The sequence below is a fragment of the Ostrea edulis genome, chromosome 7, assembly GCF_947568905.1.
Source record: "Ostrea edulis chromosome 7, xbOstEdul1.1, whole genome shotgun sequence".
NCBI classification, from domain to species: domain Eukaryota; kingdom Metazoa; phylum Mollusca; class Bivalvia; order Ostreida; family Ostreidae; genus Ostrea; species Ostrea edulis.
This window is the reverse complement of record NC_079170.1, coordinates 41,920,105-41,947,594: the sequence shown is the minus strand read 5'-3', so window position 1 is coordinate 41,947,594 and position 27,490 is coordinate 41,920,105. Positions and strand designations below refer to the sequence as shown.

Below are 27,490 nucleotides of genomic sequence, written 5' to 3'. Positions count from 1 at the left end.
CAACACACGGTGGATGACTAGAAATTGCAATGTGTCACATGAGTTTACACAGGTAACCTGATGATAATTTGTTATAATAGGTACAGGTAGAATATATCACACTGTGAAATATCAAACAATGTGTATCTTCGTTTAGATTTTAGAAAGGGTAGAAGGAAAATGTTTCAAAATGACCTACATAGGGCTTTATCATTTAAAATACAAACATCAAATCAAAACATCATGACACAAATAAAGAAAAAAAAAGCATAATACAAGAATTACATGAAAAGTAGAACACATAGAATTTGCCTAAAAGTTTGAGATAAATCGTTGGGTATATCATGATGAGCATCAGTCCCTGAGGCAGTATGATAAAAATACATATGTTCGTTGTTTATCTTATTTGATAAAATTCTAGCATTGCGATAAGTACCAAATAGTGCAAACACAATGTTGTACATATAGCTGTACTTTTGTATATTAACTGGATAAAATATTGTGAACGCATTGGCATAGAGAAATATAAAAGCAATCAAATGTAGATTACCTGGAGTATCCGATTTTGAAACGATGTCTGCAATAAGTGCTAGGCATTCATTTCTTGTTTTGTGGTGGTCATATGATGTATGATTTTCTTGAAGCACACTCACTAGGGATTCGATCGTGGAACCTTTCTCTGGTTTAGTTTCCCTTATTTTTTCTATGACGAGTCTACATGTACATTTCTCCGGGGACTCCTGGATTGGAGTTTCTCCTATAGTAGTATCTAAATGTTCATCTTCGTCAAGCGAGTCTGTGATGGTATCTCTAATTAATGCAAAAATTACTGGTGAAAAATCAAACCAATCATTATATTCAATTCACAAAATTACAATGAATTTGAACCCAGACTTTCGCTGTGTAAAATGCACACGTTTTAAGGAGAATACAATTACGTGATGTATAGTGTTCTACCAAATAAGGATAACTTTGGTAAAATGACATTGGTTCATTGCCAGGAATGATTTATTCTTCAAGTACGAAATCTCAGTGGATGTTGTTCTCAAACTGAACATTGATGGGGGTTAGAAGTGAGAAATCGCTCCTAGTTTATCGACGATACATGTCCCGGTCCAAGTGATAGCTTCCGCTTCATTGTAAACACTCGTGAAACATTATTGTGTTTTTGGTGTAAAATTACATTTGTACTTATCGACAACTTCTCTCCGACGACCTGCAATTCTTGCATTTCCCTTTCTTAATTCGTTTCAAATAGAACCAAACTCATTAAACCACATTTGTAGTTTTTCATTATGATTTCTTTTGCAAAGCTCATTCCACTAATTACCAAGATGTGTTTGTGAAACACAAATGCCCCCGATAATGGCCAGTCCCAAATATGGCCAAGGTCACAAGCACAAACTATTGGTACCAGTAGAAGGTCTTGTCACAGGAAATGCTCGTGTGCAATATGAAAGCTCTAATATTTACCATTTAGAAGTTATTACCAATGTCAGATTCTTAAAAAGATAAAACTCCAAGGTAGAGATCACAGGGTAAAAAATGTTGGTAACCACGAAAAGGTCTTGTCACAAGAAATACTCAGGTAAAATCTCAAACCTCTAGCACTTACTGTTCAAAGGTTATTTGCAAGGTTAATTTTTTTAAAAAGCAGGTCAAACTCCAAGGTAAAGTTCACAGGGCCAAAAGTGTTGGTACCCACGGAAAGATTCTTGTCCCAGGGAATACTCATGTGAAATATCAAAGCTCTAGCACTTACTGTTCACAAGCTATTTGCAAGGTTAAAGTTTTCAAAAAGTAGGTCAAACTACAAGGTAAAGTTCACAGGGCCAAAAGTGTTGGTACCCACGTAAAGATTCTTGTCCCAGGGAATACTCATGTGAAATATCAAAGCTCTAGCACTTTTTGTTACAGAATGACACAATTACAAAATGACAGAATTACAGAATGACAGACAGGACAAAAACAATATACCCCCGATCTTCGGAGAAAAAAACAGTTGAACTTTACTTCGTTATCTTACATCCAATGTAATGAAGATGTTCTTAGACCGGGACAAGTATCACCGCCTAGCGGAAAACAAGGAAACGCATTTCTATCTCCCATGAGAAAATGTTGACATCCCTATGCGCCTTTAAACGCTGCTAGATTGTAGTCTGATAGGTTGAAAAGTGAATATATTTCTCTGATGATTTCCGAAAACAATTTGTTTGAAAACAAAAAGAAAATTGAAGAGATTGATTATAACTGGTGTAACATACACACATATACCTAATGACAGTCCTTGATTGCTTTTTCCACCTGTGCTTTTTCTTTCTCTTTTGAGTATGATATCCTTTCTTTGCTTTCTCTGTAAAAGTTGTATATAAAACATTTTACTTGTAAAGGTATCCAAGGAAATGCTCTTTAACACACATATCTAAATCATCAAAATAGATCAAATTATAACAAATACTCACGAAATGTCAAGTTACACACGTATATCCAATAATCTACATCAAATTGAGTCTCTTTTAAAAAAACGTATAATCGACGTGTACAGTACTTTTTCGGACGTTTCGCTTAGAGACTGTTAAGTACAAGTTTTGCTCACCTTATAAATGAGTCTTAATAATGTTTGCAGACAAAAATATATACTTTAAGATGGACAGAACATAGATCAAATGGGTGCAATTTTAAGACACAACCTTTGTCATACCAGTTACATACTGTAGATAACATTTGCCAAGTCACAACTTCTTGAGTGCTCTATTAAGCAAGAATATCTAGAGGTATTTTAGCAACATCAACTTTAAATGTGCAAAATTACACCAAAATTATTTCCTCGAATATATGTTTGAATCACAATACTTTCTAACATATTTTATTATGTTCCAACAACATAACTGTTACTACGATGGTAAAGTATTCAGGATATGGGGCTCATGGCGGGTGTGACCGGTCAACAGGGGATGCTTACTCCTCCTAGGCACCTGATCCCACCTCTGGTGTGTCCAGTGGTCCGTGTTTGCCCAAATATCTATTTTGTATTGCTTGTCGGACTTATTAGATTGATCACTTTTCGTTATCTTCACCTTGCATTCAATGGTCGTCTATTTTTTCAGGTTTGTTTTCTTTTTCCTTAAACTTTCCGCGACTTTTTTTGCCAAGCAACACCTTCAACTTTGACAAAATATAAGTTTCATTTGAAAATTTCTTTGAGTTGCGACTAATGATAAGCACAAGTATAGTTTAAGTACATATGATAATACTTGTAGTAACACGACATGTTGTTCCTCTCCCCTGGCATTGTCGAAAGCATCCACTGATGCCAACTTTATTGCTTTATATTTTTATGCAATATCAAGTGCATAGAAATGATTACGTCAACTTTATGGTAAACGGGATGACTTTAGCATCTCAATCGTCAGCCTCCCTAACCCTATGTTGCAACATACCATTTTCACCTACATATGCTGTCGATATCTCTCAACTCATTCAATACGTAAGAACATGTTCTGCGTTAGATTCGTTTTTGAATCGAGACAAGCTACTAACAAACGAATTGATGTTACAGGGTTTCAGCAGCCTCGTGTCAAAGTCAGCATTCGCTAGTGTTCTGGTCATCATAAAAGTTATAAAGTCAGACCCTGCCTGACAGTTTCATGCACATGAAAGATGGAGATAACGAACAGTGATCTATCTCATAACTTCTATAAGCAATTCAAAGTAGAAAGTTGGGCAAACACAGACCCCTGGATATACCAGAGGTGGAATTAGGGGCGCGTGCTACAAAATAACTTATGACTTACGACCAATGTTACATTCTGGAATTTTCCAGTTTAATGTCAAATCATTCACTCCAAATGCATATTTTTTAAATGTTGAAAATTAAGCCTCAGAATAGTTTTACTTCATTTGCTCAAAATAATAAGAGTGTTATACAATTTAAGACTTGCGACTCTATACTATTTTTATTTTTGTAAATCAGACCCCTGGTGCCTAGGACGAGTTTCATCAATTGCGACACCGTTATTTACATGAAATGTGAATATAACGAACATTGACCGATCTCAAAACTCATGCAAGGAGGATCCCTGTATGTATCAGAAAGGAAATAGTAGGGTGAGTAAACACCCCTGTCGATCGGTCACATTCGCCGTTCGCCCTATATCTTGATCAGATAAATGAAGTAATGCGTAGTCAGAATCAGTGTGTCAAGAATGTCCTATGGTTAACAATCGGTATGAAACAAGTCAGATAGCTTATGATGCAATGGCAGGTTGTATTGGCAAACCATATCGTTATAACGGCCATTGAAGTTGTATGATACTAACCTTAAACGAAACTGTTGAAATCCCTAGACTATCAACATTTTTGTCAGTAGTCTATCTCGATTTACAAAATGATCATAAGCAGAACAAACTCTTTTCTAATGAATCAGTTGAGGGATATAAACACCATAATATGCAAGTGATAATGGAATATTGCTATATTAATATGGAGAAACTAAAAGCATTACATTTGTTATAAAGTTGAGTTTCAGTTTGCCGTTAATATCTATTTTCAATAAAATAACTAAGTGAAACTCAGATTTGTAGGACTTTGTGGGTTTTTTTAAAATCATTTTATTAGCGGAATTGTCGATTATTTTTTGTTGCTTAAACAAAAACGTTCAGAAAAAATATTTCAAAAAATAAACCAGATATCTGTAAGAGTACATAATCTATAAAGGTGTAATAAATAGAAATACCTTCATGTCGCTTCAATAGCTTGGTTACATATTTATCCTTTGGAGAGGTAAGATCTCTAGCAGTTTTCTGATCGTTGTTCTGTAGCAATGGATTAACTTGATTTTCTAAAAGAATTCGGCAAACTTCTTTCGCCATTTTATTTCCCGGTGGAAATTTTGCTACCATATGTAGTGCCGAGTTTCCAGACCGATCAAGTTGGTTTTGTTCCTGACATCTTTTTGCTTTCTTTGTCACTACCTCAAGCAAACCTCCATTTTCTTCAAAACGTACACAACAAAATGTACTCATAAGGAAATGAGTTTGAAGGAAATATCAATTGAATCATTTACAATACCCTCATTATATGAATATGAAAAGTCAAGATTAGAATTTAAAAGATGTTAGTTTTACAGAAATTTTGTACACCTCTACAACAAATCAACATATGTTGATCTATCAATATGAATGACCAATTCTCTGACGTACGTTAACAACGTACAAACAGAAACACTCTCCTCAGTTACAACGAATTGGGAACAGGTGTTCGAAAGATTACCTTACTTACTAGGCAGTGTTTCTAACCACCTTTTTAAACTAACGTTTCCCCGGGTTCAATTAATATGACCTAAATATAATGGTCATGCAATTTGTATAATTCTGAATTCTGAAGTATCTTTGAAAACTTGATAACAAGACATCTGAAAATTATAGTAGCATGGAAGAATGACATTACCCGTGGCAAATGCTATCTTTACAGATGAATGCAGGTACGTCTCGTCAGGTTTCAATTTGATTTTACGGAAATCAACAAGATCTTCCTCCACCATCTTTTTAATGAATTCAGCAAGCCAAACATGGCTAGATAGCATCCTTTCATTACATATGTGATTTAAGGCAATACTTTCGCCAGTAACATTGGTATCGACACTGGCATGATGTATGTATCCCTCAAAGAAAGTACAAGCCTCTGTCCATTGTCGTTGTTTGATAAGTCGAAATGTAATGGAACATTTTAATCCAAACGATAATGTTGATAGGCTTTCGTCAGGAACACTGCAATTTTCTGATTGTACAAAGTAAAGCATGATTTACATTTAAATGTTCACACTTCAAATTGTGACTGCTTTCAACGGTGCTTATATGAAGGTATTCCGATAAAGCAAACAACTATGTAACGATCAAATACGCAAGCAAGTTGCCATCAATTATAATCCTTTGCAAATGAGAATCTAGATACACAACCAATAATTTCGATTTTAAAAATAGTAAATTCATATTCAACTCTTATGACGCAAAACAACAGTGATTTATCCCATAACTGCTATAAAAAATACAAAATGCATAGTTGGACAAACACTGACCCCTGGACATACTAGATGTGGGATCAGGTGTCTAGGAGGAGTAAGCATCCCCTGTCGACCGATCAAACCCACCATGAGCCCTCCTCATGCAAAGAACGGTCCCAATTGATATAAAAACGTACCAGACAGTACTTCACCTATTGATTGTACTGGAAAATTAAATCATTTTCAAGATCATAAAGCCTGCATGTTTACAAACTGACCATACACAGAACAAATTCTTGCGTATCGAATCAGTTGAGAGACACAACCACTATATGCAGGTTATACTGAAATATTGCTACATTAATATAGGAAGTTCATAATGTAGAAGCTGAAGCCACGTCGTGTTATAAAGTTGTGTGTATATCAATCGCCTCACTTGCATAACACGCCAATGCGTGACCTTTACTTATGTGCAAACTTACCACTAGTAATATTCACAACGCATAAGTTTGTAATGATATAACTTCCGTTTAGGATATACCGAAGTGTCATATCTATATATAAGAGCCGTTGGTAGCAAAAACGGTCCTTAATTATTTTAGTGCTTAAGTGTGAACTATAGAGAACAATCCCTCAAAATATTAGAACAATATTGACTGTTGTTAAAATTTTACAGTCAATCATAGATGACAACCAATTTGCTATTGGTACTCCTGACATTTTTCTTTACAAGTATGCAAAAAATGACATCACGGTTATAGTACTGTGGTTATAGTACTGTGGTTATAGTACTGTGGTTATAGTTCTGTGGTTATAGTTCTGTGGTCGTAATTCTGTGGTTATAGTTCTGTAATTATAGTTCTGTGGTTATAGTTCTGTGGTTATAGTTCTGTGGTTATAGTACTGCGGTTATAGTTCTGTGGTTACAGTTCTGTTTTTATAGTTCTGTGGTTATAGTTCTGTGGTTACAGTTCTGTGGTTATACTTCTGTGGTTATAGTTCTGTGGTTATAGTACTGTGGTTATAGTTCTATGGTTATAGTTCTGTGGTTACAGTTCTGTGATTACAGCTCTGTGGTTATAGTTCTGTGGTTATAGTTCTGTGGTTAAAGTTCTGTGGTTATAGTACTGTGGTTATAGTTCTGTAGTTATAGCACTGTGGTTATAGCACTGTGGTTATAGTTCTGTGGTTATAGTTCTGTGGTTATAGTTCTGTGGCTATAGTTCTGTGGTTATAGTTCTGTGGTTATAGTTATGTGGTTATAGTTCTGTGGTTATAGTTCTGTGGTTATAGTTCTGTGGCTATAGTACTGTGGTTATAGTTCTGTGGCTATAGTATTGTGGTTATAGTTCTGTGGTTACAGTTCTATGGTTATAGTTCTGTGACTATATTACTGTGGTTATAGTTCGGTGGCTATTGTACTGTGGTTATAGTTATGTGGCTATAGTACTGTGGTTATAGTTCTGTGGTTATAGTTCCGTGGCTATAGTTCTGTGGTTATAGTTCTGTGGTTATAGTTCTGTGGTTATAGTACTGTGGTTATAGCACTGTGGTTATAGTACTGTGGTTATAGTTCTGTGGTTATAGTTCTGTGGTTATAGCGCTGTGGTTATAGCGCTGTGGTTACAATTCTGTGGTTACAATTCTGTAGTTGTAGTACTGTTGTTACAATTCTGTGGTTATAGTTCTGTGGTTATAGTTCTGTGGTTATAGCGCTGTGGTTATAGTTCTGTGGTTATAGTTCTGTGGTTATAGCGCTGTAGTTAGAGTTCTGTGGTTGGAGTACTGTGGTTATAGTACCGTGGTTATAGCGCTGTGGTTATAGTTCTGTGGTTGAAGTACTCTTGTTACAATTCTGTGGTTATAGTTCTGTGGTTATAGTAGTGTGGTTATAGTTCTGTGGTTATAGTTATGTGGCTATAGTTCTGTGGTTATAGTAGTGTGGTTACAGTTTTGTTGTTATAGTTCTGTGGTTATAGTACTGTGGTTATAGTACTGTGGTTATAGTACTGTGGTTATAGTTCTGTGGCTATAGTTCTGTGGTTATAGTTCTGTGGTTACAGTTCTCTGGTTATAGTTCTGTGGCTATAGTACTGTGGTTATAGTTCTGTGGTTATAGTACTGTGGTTACAGTTTTGTGGCTATAGTACTTTGGTTATAGTTCTCTGGCTATAGTACTGTGGTTGTAGTTCTGTGGTTATAGTTCTGTGGTTATAGTTCTGTGGTTATAGTACTGTGGTTATAGTTCTGTGGCTATAGTACTGTGGTTATAGTTCTGTGGCTATAGTTCTGTGGTTATAGTTCTGTGGTTACAGTTCTCTGGTTATAGTTCTGTGGCTATAGTACTGTGGTTATAGTTCTGTGGTTATAGTACTGTGGTTATAGTTCTGTGGCTATAGTACCATGGTTTTAGTTCTGTGGTTACAGCTCTGTGGTTATAGTTCTGTGGCTATAGTACTGTGGTTATAGTTTTGTGGCTATAGTTCTGTGGTTATAGTTCTGTGGCTTTAGTACTGTGGTTATAGTTCTGTGGTTATAGTTCTGTGGCTATAGTTCTGTGGTTATAGTTCTGTGGTTACAATTCTGTGGTTATAGTTCTGTAGTTACAGTTCTGTGGTTATAGTTCTGTGGTTATAGTTTTGTGGTTATAGTTCTGTGGTTATATTGCTGTGGTTACAATTCTGTGGCTATAGTTATGTAGTTATAGTTCTGTGGTTATAGTTTTGTGTTTATAGTTCTGTGGTTTTAGCACTGTGGTTACAGTGTTGTGGTTATAGTACTGTGGTTATATTTCTGTTTTATAGTTCTGTGGTTATCGTACTGTGGGTATAGTTATGTGGTTATAGTTCTGTGGTTATAGTTTTGTGGTTATAGTTCTGTGGTTATAGCACTGCGGTTACAATTATGTGGTTATAGTTCTGTGGTTATAGCGCCGTGGTTACAATTCTGTGGTTACAATTCTATGGTTATAGTTCTGTGGTTATATTTCTGTTTTATAGTTCTGTGGTTATCGTACTGTGGTTATAGTTCTGTGGCTATATTACTGTCTTTACAATTCTTTAGTTATAGTTCTGTTGCTGTATTTATGTGGTTATAGTTCTGTGGTTATAGTTCTGTTGTTATAGTTCTGTGGTTATAGTTCTGTGGTTATAGTTTCGTGGTTATAGTTCTGTGGTTATAGTTTTGTGGTTATAGTTTTGTGGTTATAGTTCTGTGGTTATAGCACTATGGTTACAGTGCTGTGGTTATCGTTCTGTTTTATAGTTCTGTGGTTATATTTCTGTGGTTATCGTACTGTGGTTATAGTTCTGTGGTTATAGTTCCGTGGTTATTGTACTGTGGTTATAGTTCTGTGGCTATATTACTGTCTTTACAATTCTTTGGTTATAGTTCTGTTGTTGTATTTATGTGGTTATAGTTTTGTGGTCAAAGTTCTGTGGTTATAGTTCTGTGGTTATATTTCTGTTTGATAGTTCTGTGGTTATAGTTCTGTGGTTACAGTTTTGTGGCAGGAAATTAACTTTGTTTTCTTCTGCTTTTCAGTTTCAAATTTTCTTTTTAAAAAATCGAAATGGAGGTTTTGGCAAATGTCTTTATTTGCAATTAACGAACTATAAAAGTACACATTTAATTTTCTTTACAATTTCAAATGCAAATACTAAAATCTGCATTCAAGCAGTTTTTCACAATTTTGCCTACCTGTACTGGAGCACCTTGTATAGCATTTGCATAAATGCTTGACAATTTCTTCCCTCATATTCTGCTGATTATCATCTACCAAAATCGCTGCCGCATGTATATAGTCTTCAAAAGCTTCCGTGAACATTTTTCGGCTAAATGCTTCATTGGCTCTCTTTACCAGTGATTCAAAATCTGTTTTCGCTTCCGTATCCCCTAGAATGATTATTGCACCTTCTCTTCGTACAACACATTCATCTTCCGTCTTAATCACGTTGCATCCACTATCAGCGTCATTACGTTGTGCCGTTATTTCACCGACAAGGCCATTTTGCTCTGACAAATAAGAATAATGATAATGGATGATTATAATATTTTTTTCATTTGGACAAATTTCGAATAAAATATAATTGGTACTCAGTAAGAGTGTTTACCATCAACTTTTGATTCTGTTGTCTGATTTAACAGTGGATACAGGCGCCTAGTTTTGGAGACGTATTCAATTGGTGTTCTTCCCATTGCATCATGTAGATGCGGTGAACATCCGTTCTCGAGAAGAATTTTGAATATATCTAACTCCTGTTGCTCGTTCTTCATATTTGACTTTACTAAAGCGTGCAAAACTGAATTCTGGTCACTGTCTGATCTGTTTTCGTGCAATTCTCCTCTCGAACAATTTTTAAAAAGCCATTTCAACAAGGCATTGTTGCCTAAAACAAATAATGGCAAAGATACATTAGTATGATTCACTTATTTGCATTGTTCTTCATTTCAGCGTATATATCAAAATTAGTCTTTCCAAATTTTCATGGGCACAAATTTTGCTCCTTTATTACTTGGCCTGTTCACACACTCTTATGAGGCAGAATCCATTCAACATCTTCTAACTAAGACGAAAAACTTTATTGTTGGGATCTTCAACTCGACTCAATTCGAGTTAAGGCCCTCTCCCCCTCCCCAAGAAATGTTTTCATACGTCTAATATGTCTAATATATCTCAGTGAACTAAAAATAAAAGACTCCTACTTTCTTAGAGATGGATGTTGATGGAAAACTAACAACTCAGCTTTATGACCAACGGCATTACTTTTGACTCTCTTCAATGCTTATGTAGCAATATTTCGTTATCACCTCCATGTGTGGTATTTATGTATTTCGACTAATTCGATTCCTGAGAACATGTTCTGCGTATGATCAGTTTTATCGTGGAAAGTTACTGACAATAAGCTGATATTGCATGGGTTTCAAGAGTCTCATTTTAAGTCAATATTTCGCAAATTTCATGACCGTTTTAATGATCTTAAATGAAAATACAACCTGTTATTACTGCTGTCAAACGTGTTTCACGCGTATTGTTATGCCGTTCTTTACATATTGATTTGGAATACGGATTAGTCCGTTTATCTGATCATGGGTTCACGATGGATGTGATCACTCAAGTGATGGTTACTCCTCCTAGATACCTGATCCTATCTTTGGTGTTTCATGGATTCTTGTTTGCCTTACTCTGAATTTCTATTCTACATGGAATTTATGAAATTCATTGAAAAGAAATCATACGATTCTCTCTCTCTCTCTCTCTCTCTCTCTCTCTCTCTCTCTCTCTCTCTCTCTCCCTCTCTCTCTCTCTTACTCTCTCTCTCTCTTTCTCGTAGAGCATAGGTCTATATTTAGCAGCCCCATACCAGCAATTGTAACGTCTCTATCCGAGGTATTCTCGTGTGACACTTTACACAATATACAACCAACAAATCTCACGGTTGCAGTCTTTGTTTGATAAACCTAATCTTGTGATACATAGAGTTATAACACCAACTTATGTTAGAAAATTCACAATTTATAAACAAAGTATTTGTTTGTCATGCCTCACACACTTTTAAGGTTTATATGCTTCTTCATAATTCACCTGTTTCCATGGCCACTTTAAGTCCAACGTGCAGAATTGGCATTTCCATGGATTTTTCTATTTCTTGTATTGTTGCTCCATTCTCTAGTAGAGCTTGTGCAAGTTGTACACCAAACCTTTGTTTATCATTCTTAGATATGTTTCCTAGTAATCTTCCAACTGGCACTCCAACGGCTGAACAACTTGAAGCAGATTTGTCTAACTTACTGGCAGGTCCTTTGTGAATACCTGTTACAAGTAAGCTAACACCCTCCCAAAAATTAATGTCAACTAATCTCTGAATTACATTTCTCTGTGTTTCTATGGAACCAATGTCTAACGCGGGGTATCTTTCGAGTATTTCCAAAAACAATCGCTCTGAAATAAGAAGATCAAAACTCCATAAGCAAGACCTTTGAAATGATTTACAACGTCTGTATTTAAGCATTGATATTAGTAATCCCTGCATGAAATGATTTATTGAATATCTTTAAATCAGCAGATTACACAGCTATGTCAAACAAACACAGACTGTGCAATGTATAGAAACTAGGTGCATGCTTAAAGATGTGAAATACTATACCGTTCGACGACCCACGGGAAACCAGAATTTGCACTATTTCTGCCAAGAATAGGGACGGCTCTTCTGTTAATGTGGAACCTTTGATTAGGAACTCTAACGCTTTGTCAAACCTCTTCAAATTTTGTACAGCATAGGAGGCATACCAATATCCCTGAATTGCGAATTGTTGAATGGAAAAAGTCAACTATATTTGAACCACATGTATTGCTACATGAACTATTGCTACATCGTCAACTTCCCATATTTATGTAGCAATATTCCATTATCACCTGCATATGGTGTTTATATATCTCAACTTATTTGATATGCAAGAGCTTGTTCTGCGTATAGTCAGTTTTTAAATCGAGGTAAGCTACTGATAAACAAGTTGATGGTACAGGGGTTTCAACAGTTTCGATTGAAGTCAACATTTCGCAAATTCTATGGTCGTTATAACGATCTAGTTTGTCAATACAACTTCAAATTGGGTCAAATGCTGTCTGACGTGTTTTATACCGATTGTTAAGCCGTTCTTGGCACACTGATTTTGACTGCGGATAACTCCGTTTACCTGATCAGGATATAGGGCTCACGGCGGGTGTGACCGGTCAACAGGGGATGCTTACTCCTGCTAGGCACCTGATCCCACCTCTGGTGTGTCTAGGGGTCCGTGTTTGTCCAACTACCTATTTTGTATTGCTTATAGGAGTTATGAGATTGATCACTGTTCGTTATCTTTACCTTGCATAAGTATGTCAGCAATTGGATGGTCCAAGGCGCGTATCGCCGAGAGTGGTTCAGTAGGTGATATAACGGGCAGTTTGAAAAATATATCTTATTTAAAACAGTTCACTTCGAATATGTTTGCTCTAATTGACACTCTTAAATCATCTGTCCTCACATTAATATTTGAAGTGTGATTTGTCGCATCGCCACAGATATTCTCACTGAATACATATATGAATGTAAAAAAATAATTGATAGTACATGTACATGTATTACATACCTCTGGTATATCCAGGGCAGGGGTATGTGTTTGCCTAACTATATTTCGTATTGCTTATAAGAATTAAGAGATTGATCACTGTTCGTTATCTTCACTTTTCATATACTTACTGTGGCCTTGACTGTTAGTCCCAGAGGATCTCTACAGTCCAGTACCTAAGTAATTCGTTACTAGCTTGAAAATACGGATGTATATTTAATTGCTGTTATAAAATTTAGAAATTCATTTCAAAATTAAGGAGTATCTCCCTCATGCATAGCTCTTATCCTTAGACGAATTTGACTCCACTTTTTTTGGCACGCTGTTTTTGGCTATATTTAGCTCTAAAACTTTATTGTTATATCGGATTTCAAACATTTTGGTTGAGCATCACTGAAGAGACATTATTTGTCGAAATGCGCATCTGGTACCTCAAAATTGTTACCGTATAAGTTTTACATTAAATATATCGACGACATTTAGCTATTAAAGGGAAAGGCAACCCTAACCACATTTTCTGAACAAAACATTATTTTCAGATATCGTAAATTGCAGTCTTTAAAAACAAAAATCCCTGCTTAACGATTAAATCAACATTAATTTATCATATATTTTGAATTACTCGCCGCTAAGAGAGTGACCATTGAAGTTTAATTTATTATGTAACACCCTCGGTTCCGGTTTATTTCATCAGTTTCACTGTAAACATGACAAGTCACAAACAGTTACATTTACAGCCGTATATATTTGAGCCCGTTATTTCGCAAGAAGGAATTGAAAACAGAAGACGTTAATTCGAGTCGTAGACCAGACAGACGGTAAATGTTTCTGCATACAAATGTCTAGAACCTCAACTTGTCATTACGGAAATGATGAATCCACAGTTTACAGTCTTTTTCTTTTCAGATGTCTTGGTTGGATCAGGGATTTCGAAAAAAAACCCAACTTTTTTCACACACCCCTTAGCATTAGTGCAATTAACAACTTGACAGGAAGGCATTAACATATTTCTTCGTAACATATACCTGATGCACATCTTTGATATCACCAAAAATAATATATATTTATATATACACCTGCCGTGAGCCCTATATATTGATCAGGTAAACGGATGTATCCGTAGTCAAAAATAATCTGCCAAGAATGGCCTAACAAGTATGAAACAAGTCAGAAAGCATTTGACCTAATGATAGGTTGTGTTGGCAAAGTATATTGTTATAACGACCATAGAATTTGCAAATCACTGACTTTAAACGAGACTATTCAAACTCCTGCACCAACAACTTGTTTGTCAGTAGCCTACCTCGATTTAAAAACTGATCATACGCAGAATAAACTCTTGCGTATCGAATAAGTTGAGAGATACAAACACCATATTCAGGTGATAATGAAATATTACTACGTAAATATGGGAAGTTGTTGGAGAAGAAGCTGAAATCATCCGGTTTGTCACACAGTTGAGATGTTAGTTTGACATATTAATGTCACATGCATAAATAAAAACAAAAATAGGATCGGACATTGATCTAACATCAAAGTCCATAAATATTGGAATTATGATCAATTTGACTAGAAAATAGAAAAAAAAGGGATTACAATGGAATATTTGCAGTTTTTATTTAATGAGTTACATGTATAAAATCGTTTTATAATCACTTGGTCTGGCCACCTATGCCCATAACATTTATTTGCATATCACTTTTCCACTATGCCATGCATAATTTCACAATAATTAACCATAGACGACTTTTTCCATCAACTGATATACCTTTTATAATATTTTTGTATTGACAAAAATATGAAATGATATTATGGTACCTTATGATGCCATACACACAAACAAAAGAAAAACAAATAAAACAAGAGACACATGGGCCACATTGCTCACCTGAGCAGCAGTTCCTAGAAATAAACAAGCTTGAACAAAACGGTCATTATGCAAGCAGCTTGATTAGAATACTTTCACAGGTAACAACTAAAAATTAACTAATTATCAAACTTAATCATTAAACGTGATTACAAATTCAGTAACTATCATATGCCCTTGTAGATGGGATTTTCCTTTCATATTAACAAAGTTCATCTAAGGATGGTTTATGCCAATTTTAGTTGCCTATGTGTTCGCATGTAAATTTTCGATCCCCTATTGTGGTCCCAACCTAACCCCAGGGCTTTTGATTTCTAGAAACTTAAATATCTGTTTTGGCAGGAAGCTTTCATATAAATTTCAGCTTTTATGGCCCAGTTGGTTCTTCAGAAGAATTTAAATGACTCTACCCTATTTTTGCATTTTTGTGATTATCTCCCCTTTGAAGGGAGCATGGCCTTTCATTTCTACAAACATGAACTCCCTTTTCCCAAAAATGTTTTATGTTAAATTTGGTTGAATTCGGCCCAGTGGTTCTGGAGAAGACGAAGATGTGAAAAGGTTACGAAAAGGACGGTCGTCAAGACAAATTTTGATCCGAAAAGCTTCCTTCAGCTTTCTGCTCAGGTGAACTAAAAAGCATGAATTTTATAAATTTTACTTAAATCTTGCCCCATATTTTTGAAAAACCATTACTTCGTTCGGTGAAGTTCTTGCTCTTTGATAACGAATAATAACTTAGTTATGAACGTAAAGATACATTAAATATAGTTCAACTTCGTTCTGTCTGCATTCAAATATGTTTATAGTCGTGTAGGCTATGTTTGATCTGCTCATTCTTTCGAAATTTAGATTGTTTAATTTTCATTGAATAGAGATGCACACCTGTATGTATACTATATTAAGTATTCTTTATTATTATGGCCATTATATTATATAGAAATACACAAATAAAAACTGACAACTTCGACTACTAACAAACCTCGTGACTTTGTTGATCCAGCATGACATATGATACGGAGTCATACAGGGCCTCCTTGTTCGCTTTTTGTGCATTCTGCAACAATACTTTGAAACCAAGTATTCGTTTGTAATCTTCTTGTGGCAAGTTATGTTGTTCGCAAAGAAGTAGACACTTGCTGTATAGTTCTAAAGCCGATTTACTGTTGTTTGCAAACGCAGCACATTGTGCTTCAGTTTCTAATTCTCTTAGTTTTTCCATAGTAAGATAATCCTGTATTCTGTTAATGATATGTCAAAACTGATATCAAGTTAACTTACATTTGCATCATTAAAATACAATTTCTTATTATTGTACCTAAGATTTATGAATTACACATTGTCATATTTCTGGATGAATACCAGTTCATCTCTCAAATCACTTGAATAAAAATTACAAACTTACATAATTATAGTAGGAAAAAAACAACGATAATATACTAATGTAGTTGGATACAATATTGTAACACAAACTACAAGATAAAAAGTTAATCTTGACTTTAGAATAGCTGGTGTTAAATCGTGATTTGAGAGTTGTAAAAATGATCTAAGACCATTGTGAACTTAACATGATTTCAGAAAACTTCTGTTTGTTTTTTTTTATTGTGATTTTACAATTCTATAAACGTGATATTGATATGAGTCGGATTGTGATTTGAGAGTGTTATGAATGAATTTGGTCCTGAATGAACAACCTCAATCGTAAGTATTAATCATGACTAACCAAGAAGGATACGATGCCATCAGTTCATCATTCTTTTTTCTTTTCTGTGGTGGACTGTGCTGTAGAAATATGTAGAAAGATTAATTCAACTGTGCGGTCAAATGTTACAGAATAATGCGAAAGATAACGAACAGTGATCAATCTCATAACTCCTATAAGCAATACAAAATAGACAAATGGGCAAACATGGACCCCTGGACACACCAGAGGTGATATCAGGTGCCTAGGAGGCATAATCATCCCCTGTCGACTCGTCAAATACGCCGGGAGCCCTATATCTTGATCGGGTAAACAAAGTTATCTGTAGTCAAAATCAATGTGCAAAGAACGGTCTAATAACTGGTATGAAACATGTCAGACAGCATTTGATATGTTTGATATACCTAATGATATGTTGTATTGGCAAACTAGATCGTTATAACGACCACAGAATTTGCGAAATGCTGACTTTAAAAGAGATTGTATGAAAGAAATAAAATCACACTCTCATTCACTATATGCCCCATTAAACTACCTAGCTTTTCATTCTTTTCTCCAGAACCATTTGGCCAGTTTCAACACAACTTTTAAATAAAACATCCTTTGATAAATGGCTTTCTAGGTTTGTTCAGATGAAGTGCCATGCACCCTTCAAAGGGGGTATAATCACAAAAATGCAAAAATATGATGGATTCAGTTAAAAGAACCACTAGACCAGAAGAACTGAAATTTACATGAAAGCTTCATGACACAGTGCAAATTCACGTTTGTTAAATCCATGTTACACAAGGGTAGGTTGGGGCCACAATAGGGGATCAAAGATTTTTTTTACAAGAGAATATATAGGTAAAATCTTTGTAAACCTTCTCAAGAACCACTGGGTCAGGTAAATTCAACTTTAAATGACATCTTTCTGACTGGGGGGGGGGGGGGGGGGGGGGGGCAATAGGGGATCATTTTTTACGTAGGGAAAATCTTTAAAAATCTTCTCAAAGATCACTGGGCCAGAAACGTTTACATTTCATGAAAGCTTTCTGACAAAGTGCGCATTCAAGTTTGTTAAAATCATGACACCCGGGGGTAGGGTGGGACTACAACAGGGATTAAAGTTTTACATACAAATAGATAGAGGAAATCTTCAAAGCATCTTCTTCTCAAGAACCACCAGGCCAGAAAAGTTTACATTTTCATGAAAGCTTCACGACAAAGTGTACATACAACCTGGTTAAAAGTATGGCTCCTTGGGGCCACAATAGGGGATCGAACTTTTGCATGGGAATGGATAGGGAAAATCTGGAAAAAGCATATTCTCAAGAACCGCTTGGCCAGAAAAATTCAAATTTACATGAAAGCTTTCTGACAAAGTGCGTTAAAATCATAGCCCTCGGGGTTAAGGTGGGGCCACAATAAGGTATTCAAGTTTTACATACAAATAGATAAGGAAAATATTTTAAAATCTTCTTCACAAGAACCACTGGGCGAGAAAAGATTAAATTTGCATGAAAACTTCCCCACAAAATGCACATTCAAAATGTTTAAAATTATGGCCCCTTGAACAGGATGGGGCAGCAATACGGGGTCGAAATTTTACATACGAATGTATAGGGAAAATCTTTCAAAACCACTGAGCCAAATAAGTTTACATTTACATGAACACTTCCTCATGCAAGATGAAGATAACGAACAGTGATCAATCTCATAACTCCTATAAGCAATACATTCCTCATAAAATGCAGATTCAAGTTTGTTAAAATCATGGTCTCAGGGGTACGGTGGGGTCACAATAGAGGGAGCAAACTTTTTGCATGCAAATACATAGGGGAATTTTCTTCTCAAGAACCACTAGGCCAGAAAAGTTCCAATTTACATGACAGCTTCCTGCTAAAGTGAAAATTCAAGTTTGTACAAAGCATGGCCCCGGAGGGTAGGATGGGGCCATGATAGGGAATTGTGTTTTACATACGAGTATATAGGAAAACTATTTCTTAAATCGTTTTCTCAAGAACCATTGGGCCAGAAAAGGTTACATTTAAATGAAAGCTTCCTGACATAGTGCAAATTCAAGTTTGTGCAATTCATGGCCGCTGAGGGTAAGGTGGGTCTACAATAGGGGGTTAAAATTTTACATAACAATGTATTGGGATAGCCTTCTGATACAGCGAAAATCCAAGTTTGTAAAAGTTTTGGCCCACGGGGGAATTTAGGAGTCACAATAAGGAAGCAGAGTTTTGAATAGGAGTGTATAGGGCATTTTTTTAAAACATCTTCACAAGAACCACTGGAACAGGAAGGTGCAAATTTGCATACAAGATTACTGACAAAGTGCGCATTCACGTTTGTTGAAATCATGGCCCCTGGGGGTAAGGTGGGACCACAATAGCGAATCAAACATTTTCATACAAATACATGAAAATATGAGAAATCTTTGAAAATTGTATTCTCAAGAACCAGTAGGCCCCAAAAAATGCAAATTCAAATGGCAGCTTTCTGACATAGGGCAGATTGAAGTTTGTTAAAATCTTGGCTCCTGGAGGTAGGGTGATCCCACAATAGGGAATCAGAGTTTTACATGGGAATGTGTTGGGAAAGGCTTTAAGATATTCTTCTCAAGAACTACAGGTCCAAAAAGATTTACATTTATATGAAAGCTTCTTAATGTAGTGCAGATTCACAGATTCATGTTTCTTAAAATCATGGACCCAGGGGTAGGGTGGGGTTTCTATAAGGGGCAAACGTTTGCATGCAAATACATAGGGAAATCTTTCCAAAAACTACTGGGGCTGAAAAATCTCAATTTACATGACAGCTTCCTGATATAGTGAAAATTATGTACAAAGCATGGCCCCGAAGGGTAGGATGGGGCCATAATAAGGTATAAGAAAAATTACATACGAGTAAATCGTAAACATCTTTTGTTCAAAACCTACAGAAAGTTTCCATTGAAATATATAGTGGCACTCTTTAAAAATATTTTCTAAAGAACCACTAAGCCAGGAAAGTTCACATTTACATGAAAGTTTTCTGATTTAGTGCAGATTCAAGTTTGTTAAAATGATGGCTCTCCAGGGGTAGGGTGGAGCCACAATAGGGAATCATAGTTTTACATGAGAATATCTAGGGGTAATTTTTAAAACCTTCTCAAAAACTACAGGGCCAGAAAAGTTTATACTTATATGAAATTTCCTGACATAATGTACATTCAAGTTTGTTAAAACCATGACCCCCTTGTGGTAGGATAGGGCCATAATAGGGGGTCGTATTTTTACATAGAAATGTGTAAGAAAATATTCTTGATTTTTCTCAACAACCACTACGTCAGAAAAGTTTAAATTCATACGACAGCTTCCTGATATAATGCAAATTCAACTTTGTAAAAATAATGGCCCCTGAGGTTAGGTGGGGCCACAAGTTTAACATACGGGTGTATAGGGAAGTTTTTAATTTTTTTTAAAATTTTCTTTTCAAATACCACAGGCCCAGAAAAGTTGATATTTATATGAAAATTTCTTGATATAGTGTGGAACCACGTTTGTGCACTTCATAGTCCCCGGGGATGAGTGTGGCCACAATAGAGAATCAATTTGTTATATGCAAGGTGAAGATAACGAACAGTTATCAATCTCATAACTCCTATAAACAATACAAAATGGATACTTGGGCAAACACGGACCCCTGTACACAACAGAGGTGGGATCAGGTGCCTAGGAGGAGTAAGCATCCCCTGTTGACCGGTCACACCCGCCGTGAGCCTTATATCCTGATCAGGTAAACGGAGTTATATATGTATCTGCTGATATACGGGGAGATTCTTTAAAAAATATCCATTGAAATATTTGAGCTAGGGCTGTCATATTTTGTACATAATTTTTTTATGGTAATACATTACTGTTTTGTGAAGTTTGACCTTGTGAACTTGAACTTTGAGTTGGACCTACTTTTTAAATCGCTAATCTATTCAATGTCTCCTGAACTAATTAAGGTAAATCTTTGATATTTTGTATAAATATTTCTTATGGCAATAGATTTTATTTCATAATATGACATTTGACCTTGGAATTTGCCCTACTTTTCAGAAAAAGTAACCTATTAAATATCTTCCGAACTATTCAAGGTAGGGCTTTCGCATTTGGTATATAGATTCTTTTTGACAAGACCTTGTGAAACAATCGTATTTTATATTGAGACCTTGACCCACTTTCTTAAACAATATCTCCTGAACTAATGAAGGTAAAGCTTTCGTATTTTGTGTATACATTTTTAATGACAAGACCTTGTTATGCTTGGAGTTTGACCTTGCGACCTTGACCTCGACGTTTGACCTACTTTTAATAGTAATTTAACATATTTAATATCCCCTGTACTATTTTAGAGGTTTCATATTTTGTTTACAGTCTAAGATTTCATAGGACAATATAACATACCATGACCTATGACCTTCATCATATACTTAACAGCAAGGTCATGTAGGTCATATTGGCGGTGAGACATGTCTATGTTATGTGAATTAATCTTTAGTTATGTTGTGATCCATTGGGACCACAATATGGGGTCAAAATTGTTAATGGGAATAACGATTGATAAAGAAAATCTTTTAAAAATCACAACAACTGAACAACAGAGGGACAAAGTATCTCAGGTGAGTGATGTGGCGATGTGGTTCATGGATCTTCTATGATTTCTTATTTTTATCACAGTTCAACGAAATGAATGAATAAGAGTATATAAAAACACTAAAAATTACAAGCGACACGAGCAATATTGAATTATAAAATTTTCAGGACGACCTGTCCCTTCTTCAGGACGATTGAATTATCACATAGATAAAAACGTAATAAAAAAGAAGAAACAAACTAGCACTAAAACTGAATTACAAAGGCTTGGAAAAAAGGTTGTCTACAGACAGTTAAATACTTGTATTATCATCGAGAGTTAGTCGTCAGTTTAGACGCGTTTTAAGGTAGCTCATTACACTACAATTTTATTCAATGGCTCGTTAAAACACCTCTTATAAAGCATGATTTCACCATCGAAAGAATGATACAGGCTCTCAATTATTTCATATGATTTTTTGTGATTTTTCCCGGAATGATAAAAAGGTGTTTTGTTTGCAGATAAGAGATACTTGAGTCCATATTTCGCTGTTCTTTAGTGCATGGTATGAATATCTAATAAAACATGCCTAAAAACGTTTTGATTTGTTAGAAAAAATATTTATGAAAATTGAAAACGTTATTTGTTCCTATTTTTTTTAAATCCACTTATAAAATCTTCATGTCAGTTAGAAAAAAGATAGATCGCAGAAATATACCATAAAATGAAATTGAAACGAAATGACCAAATTTTAAATATAATCAGTATATTCAAACCTGAAAAAAAAAAGTACCGACCCCGATCAAAATTGATAGAAATTACTGAAATAATCATAGTGTTATTAATTGCATGCACTTTTGATCAAGAAATTAGTTTCCTTTATAAAGTTGTTTAATTTGTAGACCCTTTTACATCAAAGGAATGTAGTTTTTCTGTGTTACAATGTTCTCTATGGCTACTTTTTACAATTCTAATCGGGCTTGGTTCAAATTAGAAAATTCGTAATATTTTTAAAATTTTACCATTTCATTTCAATTCTTTTTAAAAAACATTTCTTTGATATATCTTTTTTCTACATGACATGGTTTTTTTTTTTTTTTTTTGAAGATTTTATCCGTAGATTAAATAAATATTTCGCAAATGACGTTTTCAATTTTAATAAATATTTTTTATTTAAAAATTAAAATGTATATCTGAGTCGTTTAGGCATGTTTCTTAGATATTCATATCATTCAGGAAATCACCGCAAAATTTGGACTCTAAAGTATCTTATTTGCAAACACAGAACCTTTTTTATGATTCTGGGATAAATCACAAAAAAAATCATATAAAATGCTTGAGAGGTTGTATCACTCTTTCGATGGTGAAATCATACTTCATAAGAGCTCTTTTAACGAGCCATTGAATAACAAAATAGTGTTATGAGCTACCTTGAACCTCTATGAAAAACATGACGATTTTCAATATGTACACGCCTTTTTTCAGGCTTTTGTAGTTTAGTGTTAGCTTGCATTTCTTATTTTGTTTATCTAGTTTTCATTCAATGTAAATATTATGTCGTACTGAAGGGAAAAAATGGACAATTGAATATAATTCGTGTCGTTGGTGCACTTGATATTTAATCTATTGTCCTACTTTGAAAAACCTCTACATTCATTGAAGTTGGCGACCACTCAAAAACCATTGACAGCTGTGGATAAGCTATTTGATTACAAGTGATCTTGACAAAAACGCATAACAATATTCAACAAATTTCTCTGAGACATATATTGATAACATATATATATGCACTCTTTACTCTTTTTCAACTATCAAAGAATTCCTTAAGTCTGAATTAAATTACCCTTCTCCGATAAAAGAAAAACAAAACATTTAAATTTTCGATTTTTAACACTGATCAACAAAATATTCAACTTACTATGATGAAGAGAGGAACATGTAACGATACTCTTGCGCGTTGAACAGTTTGATCATCCTCGTCTGTCACTGTCCTGGAGATGAGACGTTTCTATGAATCTGAAACGAAACTAGGTTGAATATACGGAATACTGATACGGTAAATCAGTTCGAAAGTAGTACATATAACGTTTCGTTTGCATCATAGCTTCTCTTATTTTTCTCGTAGTCACGGCAACCCGTAAAAAACCAGGTACGTAAACATTCAAAATTAACCCAGAGTTCAGCTAAGAAGATAACATAGAGAAATAAAATCAATGCTAGACTATCTAAACAAAACTTCCCAATATGTACACACACATGCATTATACCTTTGCTGGTTTTTCACTTTCTAAATGTACATCAACGTGTCTTATTGATTTCCTGTAAATCGCCGTGAATAATTGATTTCCTGCAAAAAGCAGCATGATTTCGATGAACTGATACACACCTATTCGGAACACTTAACAACTCCTTTTTATAGCGTGGAAAGTTCTGACAAGTTCCGAATGGAATCCTGAATATTCATTATAAAATGGAATTGCATCATAGGTTAATTGGAGCCCGTATCAGAACCAGATTACAGTTAGAAATGACAACAATCACGTCAAGTAGTTCCCTCAGATCAAGGTTTTAAACCTTGAATTAAGTTTTATTCTAGTTTGCTATGCTTACATCGGTATAAGAAGACGGTTAGGAAATTCATTGGGTGAATCAGCAAGATACCTTTCCCCTTAAGCAGGGTTACTCCCCTCATGGAACTGGAATTCTGGTGACTCCCTCACTGGTATACATTGACTTTATACTATCACTATTTTCGGAATAATTAATGACTCTTTAAGGATATTGCATGATGCACAGTAACTGTACATACATGTATATCTTTGTTCAATTGATCCATAATATTAGTACACATGTTAAGGGAAATCATGGGTGAATGTGAGTCATTTCTGCATTAATTATGATCTATTTGCACTAAAATGTAGATGTATTACTGTACATAAATACTGTCTTCCTGAACATTTGGCCGCAAAGATATTAGTAAATAATAGTATTTGTTGTGTTCACGGTTAGAGTGGGTGCACGGATACAAAAAAAGATGTTTTATTCATGTTTATTTCATGTAATTTTAAACATCCCAATGGAAAATAATATTTGTTGAACAATTCGAAGTGAGAGCATTAACCAAGGTATACGTGTACTCGTATATTGTGCTATTAGGGATGGGGTCAATTGCTAGACAAACCTCGAATATGATGCTTTAGAATATCTTATGCCATTTCTTCTTTGCTTAACATTTAAACAAGTTTTCCTAACAACAAAATAAACGCATTTTTATGAATTTATATAATGTAAATTTTACACATTAAAAATTCATAAGCATACATATGCTAAATACAGAGTAAGTGATATCTAATTAAAGATCCCAACAAATTCACAGAAAATGCTCTAAATGACATCTTTTGTAGTAGCAACAATGTGAAATTCCTGATAACAGCAGCGCACGTCTCATCTCACATTCTCCACACGGTCGTCTTTACCCTGTTGAAACCAGCTTTCCTTTGGATTTATGCCTCTTATGATTAAAACCGGAAGGATGTCTTTTCTACTTCAAGAACGAATGTCGTTCGCTGTCTGTTGCTTGCTGAGATGCTTTTATCTTCATCTTTATCACAATCACTGGAGGAGGGTTGTGTTTAAAAGAACAGTTTCAAAACAAAAAAGCCTGTTCCCCTGACCGATTTATCATGTTTGAAATTCAGTTTGATCATATCAATACGATACAATTTTGTGACATCATAATACACAGGAAAGCGCACATTTTCCCCAAGTTTTCAGCGGATTTGTTTTATGAATTCACCTATTATTTAAGCTACAGTTTACACCTTTTGGTCAACTGTTGTTTAATTAGATTATTTTAAATTGGAATCAGATATCATAATGTACGAGACAAATAACGTAAATTACATTTACTGCATTTTACACATGTAATTGTTTAAATAGCAATTACATTAACAAAGTACTTAATCGAATTACACATTACAATTAAGAAGTTTCAAATTTGTAACACCAAAATATTTATACAAGAATATACACACATTGTAAATGATAACATTAATCATATCAATACAAAGAAAGAATTTTGCAGCTGCACTTTATCATGATGACTTTTTCCACCCTGGGATGGGTAGAGGTTTCAAAACACCAACCATCCATGACTTTGATTTGTCAATTAAGCCTGGGTGTTTAGCTACGTGTTTTGTTAAAAGGGCTTTAATCGTCAGTGTGCCCCTTCCTGAATAGACTCAACCGTGCATTCAGTATATGGGAGACATATATCCAGGTAAGGGGACTAGGTTTCCTTGTGTAGTTATTTTAGTAACTCCCAAATATCGATAAGGTATATATTTTAGGAACAAAGATACACAAAGTAGATTTAATATAACTAATATCATACAGTTCAGGTATGTCAAAATTCTTGTTTCAATCATAAATAAGTTATATACAGCCCAGTAGCTAAGTACTTCGTTCCTAGCTTGAAAATACGGATGTATATTTAATTGCTGTTATAAAATTTAGAAATTCATTTCAAAATTAAGGATTATCTCCCTCATGCATAGCTCTTATCCTTGGACGAATCTGGCTCCACTTGTTTGGCACGCTGGTTTCGGCTATATTTAGATCTAAAACTTCATAGTTATATCGGATTTCAAACATTTCGGTTGAGCATCACTGAAGAGACATTATTTGTCGAAATGCGCATCTGGTGCATCAAAATTGTTACCGTATAAGTTTTACATTATATAATGTCTCCATGTAGCTGCATTTATTTAAATAAATTAGAAATGAATTGTATAAACCAGTTAGAAAAAAAGAAAGGCTGCTGAAGTTTATTGTAAAATAAGAATATACAATTGAAACGTGATATAAATGTACTTGCAATTATATGACAATTTTCAACATGATTAATTATTATAGACCAGCCTTGCAAAACTTCAAAATGATAGCAGTTTTGTGGTGTACATTGCACTTGTAAGCTGACCTTGTCCTGGGATGGAAATAAAGACATAACAATATGCTTACCTATACAAGTTTTATTTTTTGCACTTATTGTTTTTTAAAGCAACACCCCCTCCCCATTGTGGTTGTTGTTGGTCTTAGCAACTAGGCAATGAGTAAAATTTTAAAGTTTTACATGAAAATTTTACCATGAAAATTACACTTATGTATTGACACCCAAATGTTATAGGCCAAAACACATCATTGCATAATGTTATATCATAAAATCAAGTAACAAATTTAGCAGATCTTATCATTCCGGTTGATGGCAATGAGACGATTTGCAATCACCCCCCCCCCCCCCAACATCAATCATTAGAATGTTAATTTTCAATTAAACAAGTAAAGCCCATATGACTATGATTCCGGTGAGCGACAATCAAATTCTATCATATATACATGTGACAAAACTGTCATCAAATAATTCAATCCAGACGCGCATTCTTCCACATGGCAAAAATGGTTACAATATTGACTATTGAAGTCACCGCCATCGGGGGGGGGGGGGGGCTAGTTCGTGGAGCCAACACCTTGCCACAAAATACCCCGTCCAAATTCTAGTATAACTTTGGATACACTTGCCTTCCATTCCTTATAAATTGTTCTAACCCTGCACTAATATTGTTGAGAAAAATGTAATTGACTATATTTGATATATGAACCTCATCTGCCTCAAAAAGCTTTGTGTTTACACGTTTGATATCCAAAATACTTGATATAACATCCCCCATTCCTTACTATATTCGCCGCCACTGAACTGTTGATTCTTTTGTTTTTCTATGCTATGCAAGGTGAAGATAACGAACAGTGATCAATATCATAACTCCTACAAGCAATACAAAATAGATAGTTGGGCAAACACGGACCCCTGGACACACCAGAGGTGGGATCAGGTGCCTAGGAGGAGTAAGCATCCCCTGTTGACCAGTGACACCCGCCGTGAGCCCTATATCCTGATCAGGTAAACGGAATTATCCGCAGTCAAAATCAGTGTGCCAAGAACGGCTTAACAATCGGTATGAAACACGTCAGATAGCATTTGACCCAATGCGAGGTTGTATTGACGAACTAGATCGTTATAACGACCATAGAATTTGCGAAATGCTGACTTCAATCGAGACTGTTGAAATCCCTGTACCATCAACTTGTTTGTCAGTAGCTTACCTCGATTTAAAAACTGACTATACCCAGAACAAGCTCTTGCATATCGAATCACTTGAGATATATAAACACCATATGCAGGTGA

The 27,490-nt window shown here is 35.0% G+C and overlaps 1 protein-coding gene across 5 annotated transcripts in view; it reads right to left on the bottom strand.

Annotated features, from left to right (window-relative positions):
* Window positions 1-27,490, bottom strand: part of LOC125653487 (TPR and ankyrin repeat-containing protein 1-like) — an 82,352-nt gene that overhangs the window by 35,917 nt on the left and 18,945 nt on the right. For 4 of the 5 annotated variants that reach the window (XM_056144442.1, XM_048882966.2, XM_056144444.1 and 1 more), the window contains exons 3-13: window positions 23,168-23,265; window positions 16,681-16,739; window positions 15,940-16,198; window positions 12,127-12,277; window positions 11,565-11,921; window positions 10,093-10,368; window positions 9,680-9,994; window positions 5,428-5,757; window positions 4,715-4,972; window positions 2,254-2,332; window positions 530-789 (exon numbers count right to left, since the gene is read on the bottom strand). In XM_056144442.1, the coding sequence (XP_056000417.1) occupies window positions 530-789; window positions 2,254-2,332; window positions 4,715-4,972; window positions 5,428-5,757; window positions 9,680-9,994; window positions 10,093-10,368; window positions 11,565-11,921; window positions 12,127-12,277; window positions 15,940-16,179 (2,266 nt within the window). In that variant the 5' untranslated portion in view covers window positions 16,180-16,198; window positions 16,681-16,739; window positions 23,168-23,265. Of the gene's footprint in view, window positions 1-529; window positions 790-2,253; window positions 2,333-4,714; window positions 4,973-5,427; window positions 5,758-9,679; window positions 9,995-10,092; window positions 10,369-11,564; window positions 11,922-12,126; window positions 12,278-15,939; window positions 16,199-16,680; window positions 16,740-23,167; window positions 23,266-23,516; window positions 23,665-27,490 lie in introns of those variants that run through there. The other variant, XM_056144443.1, reaches the window with a different exon arrangement.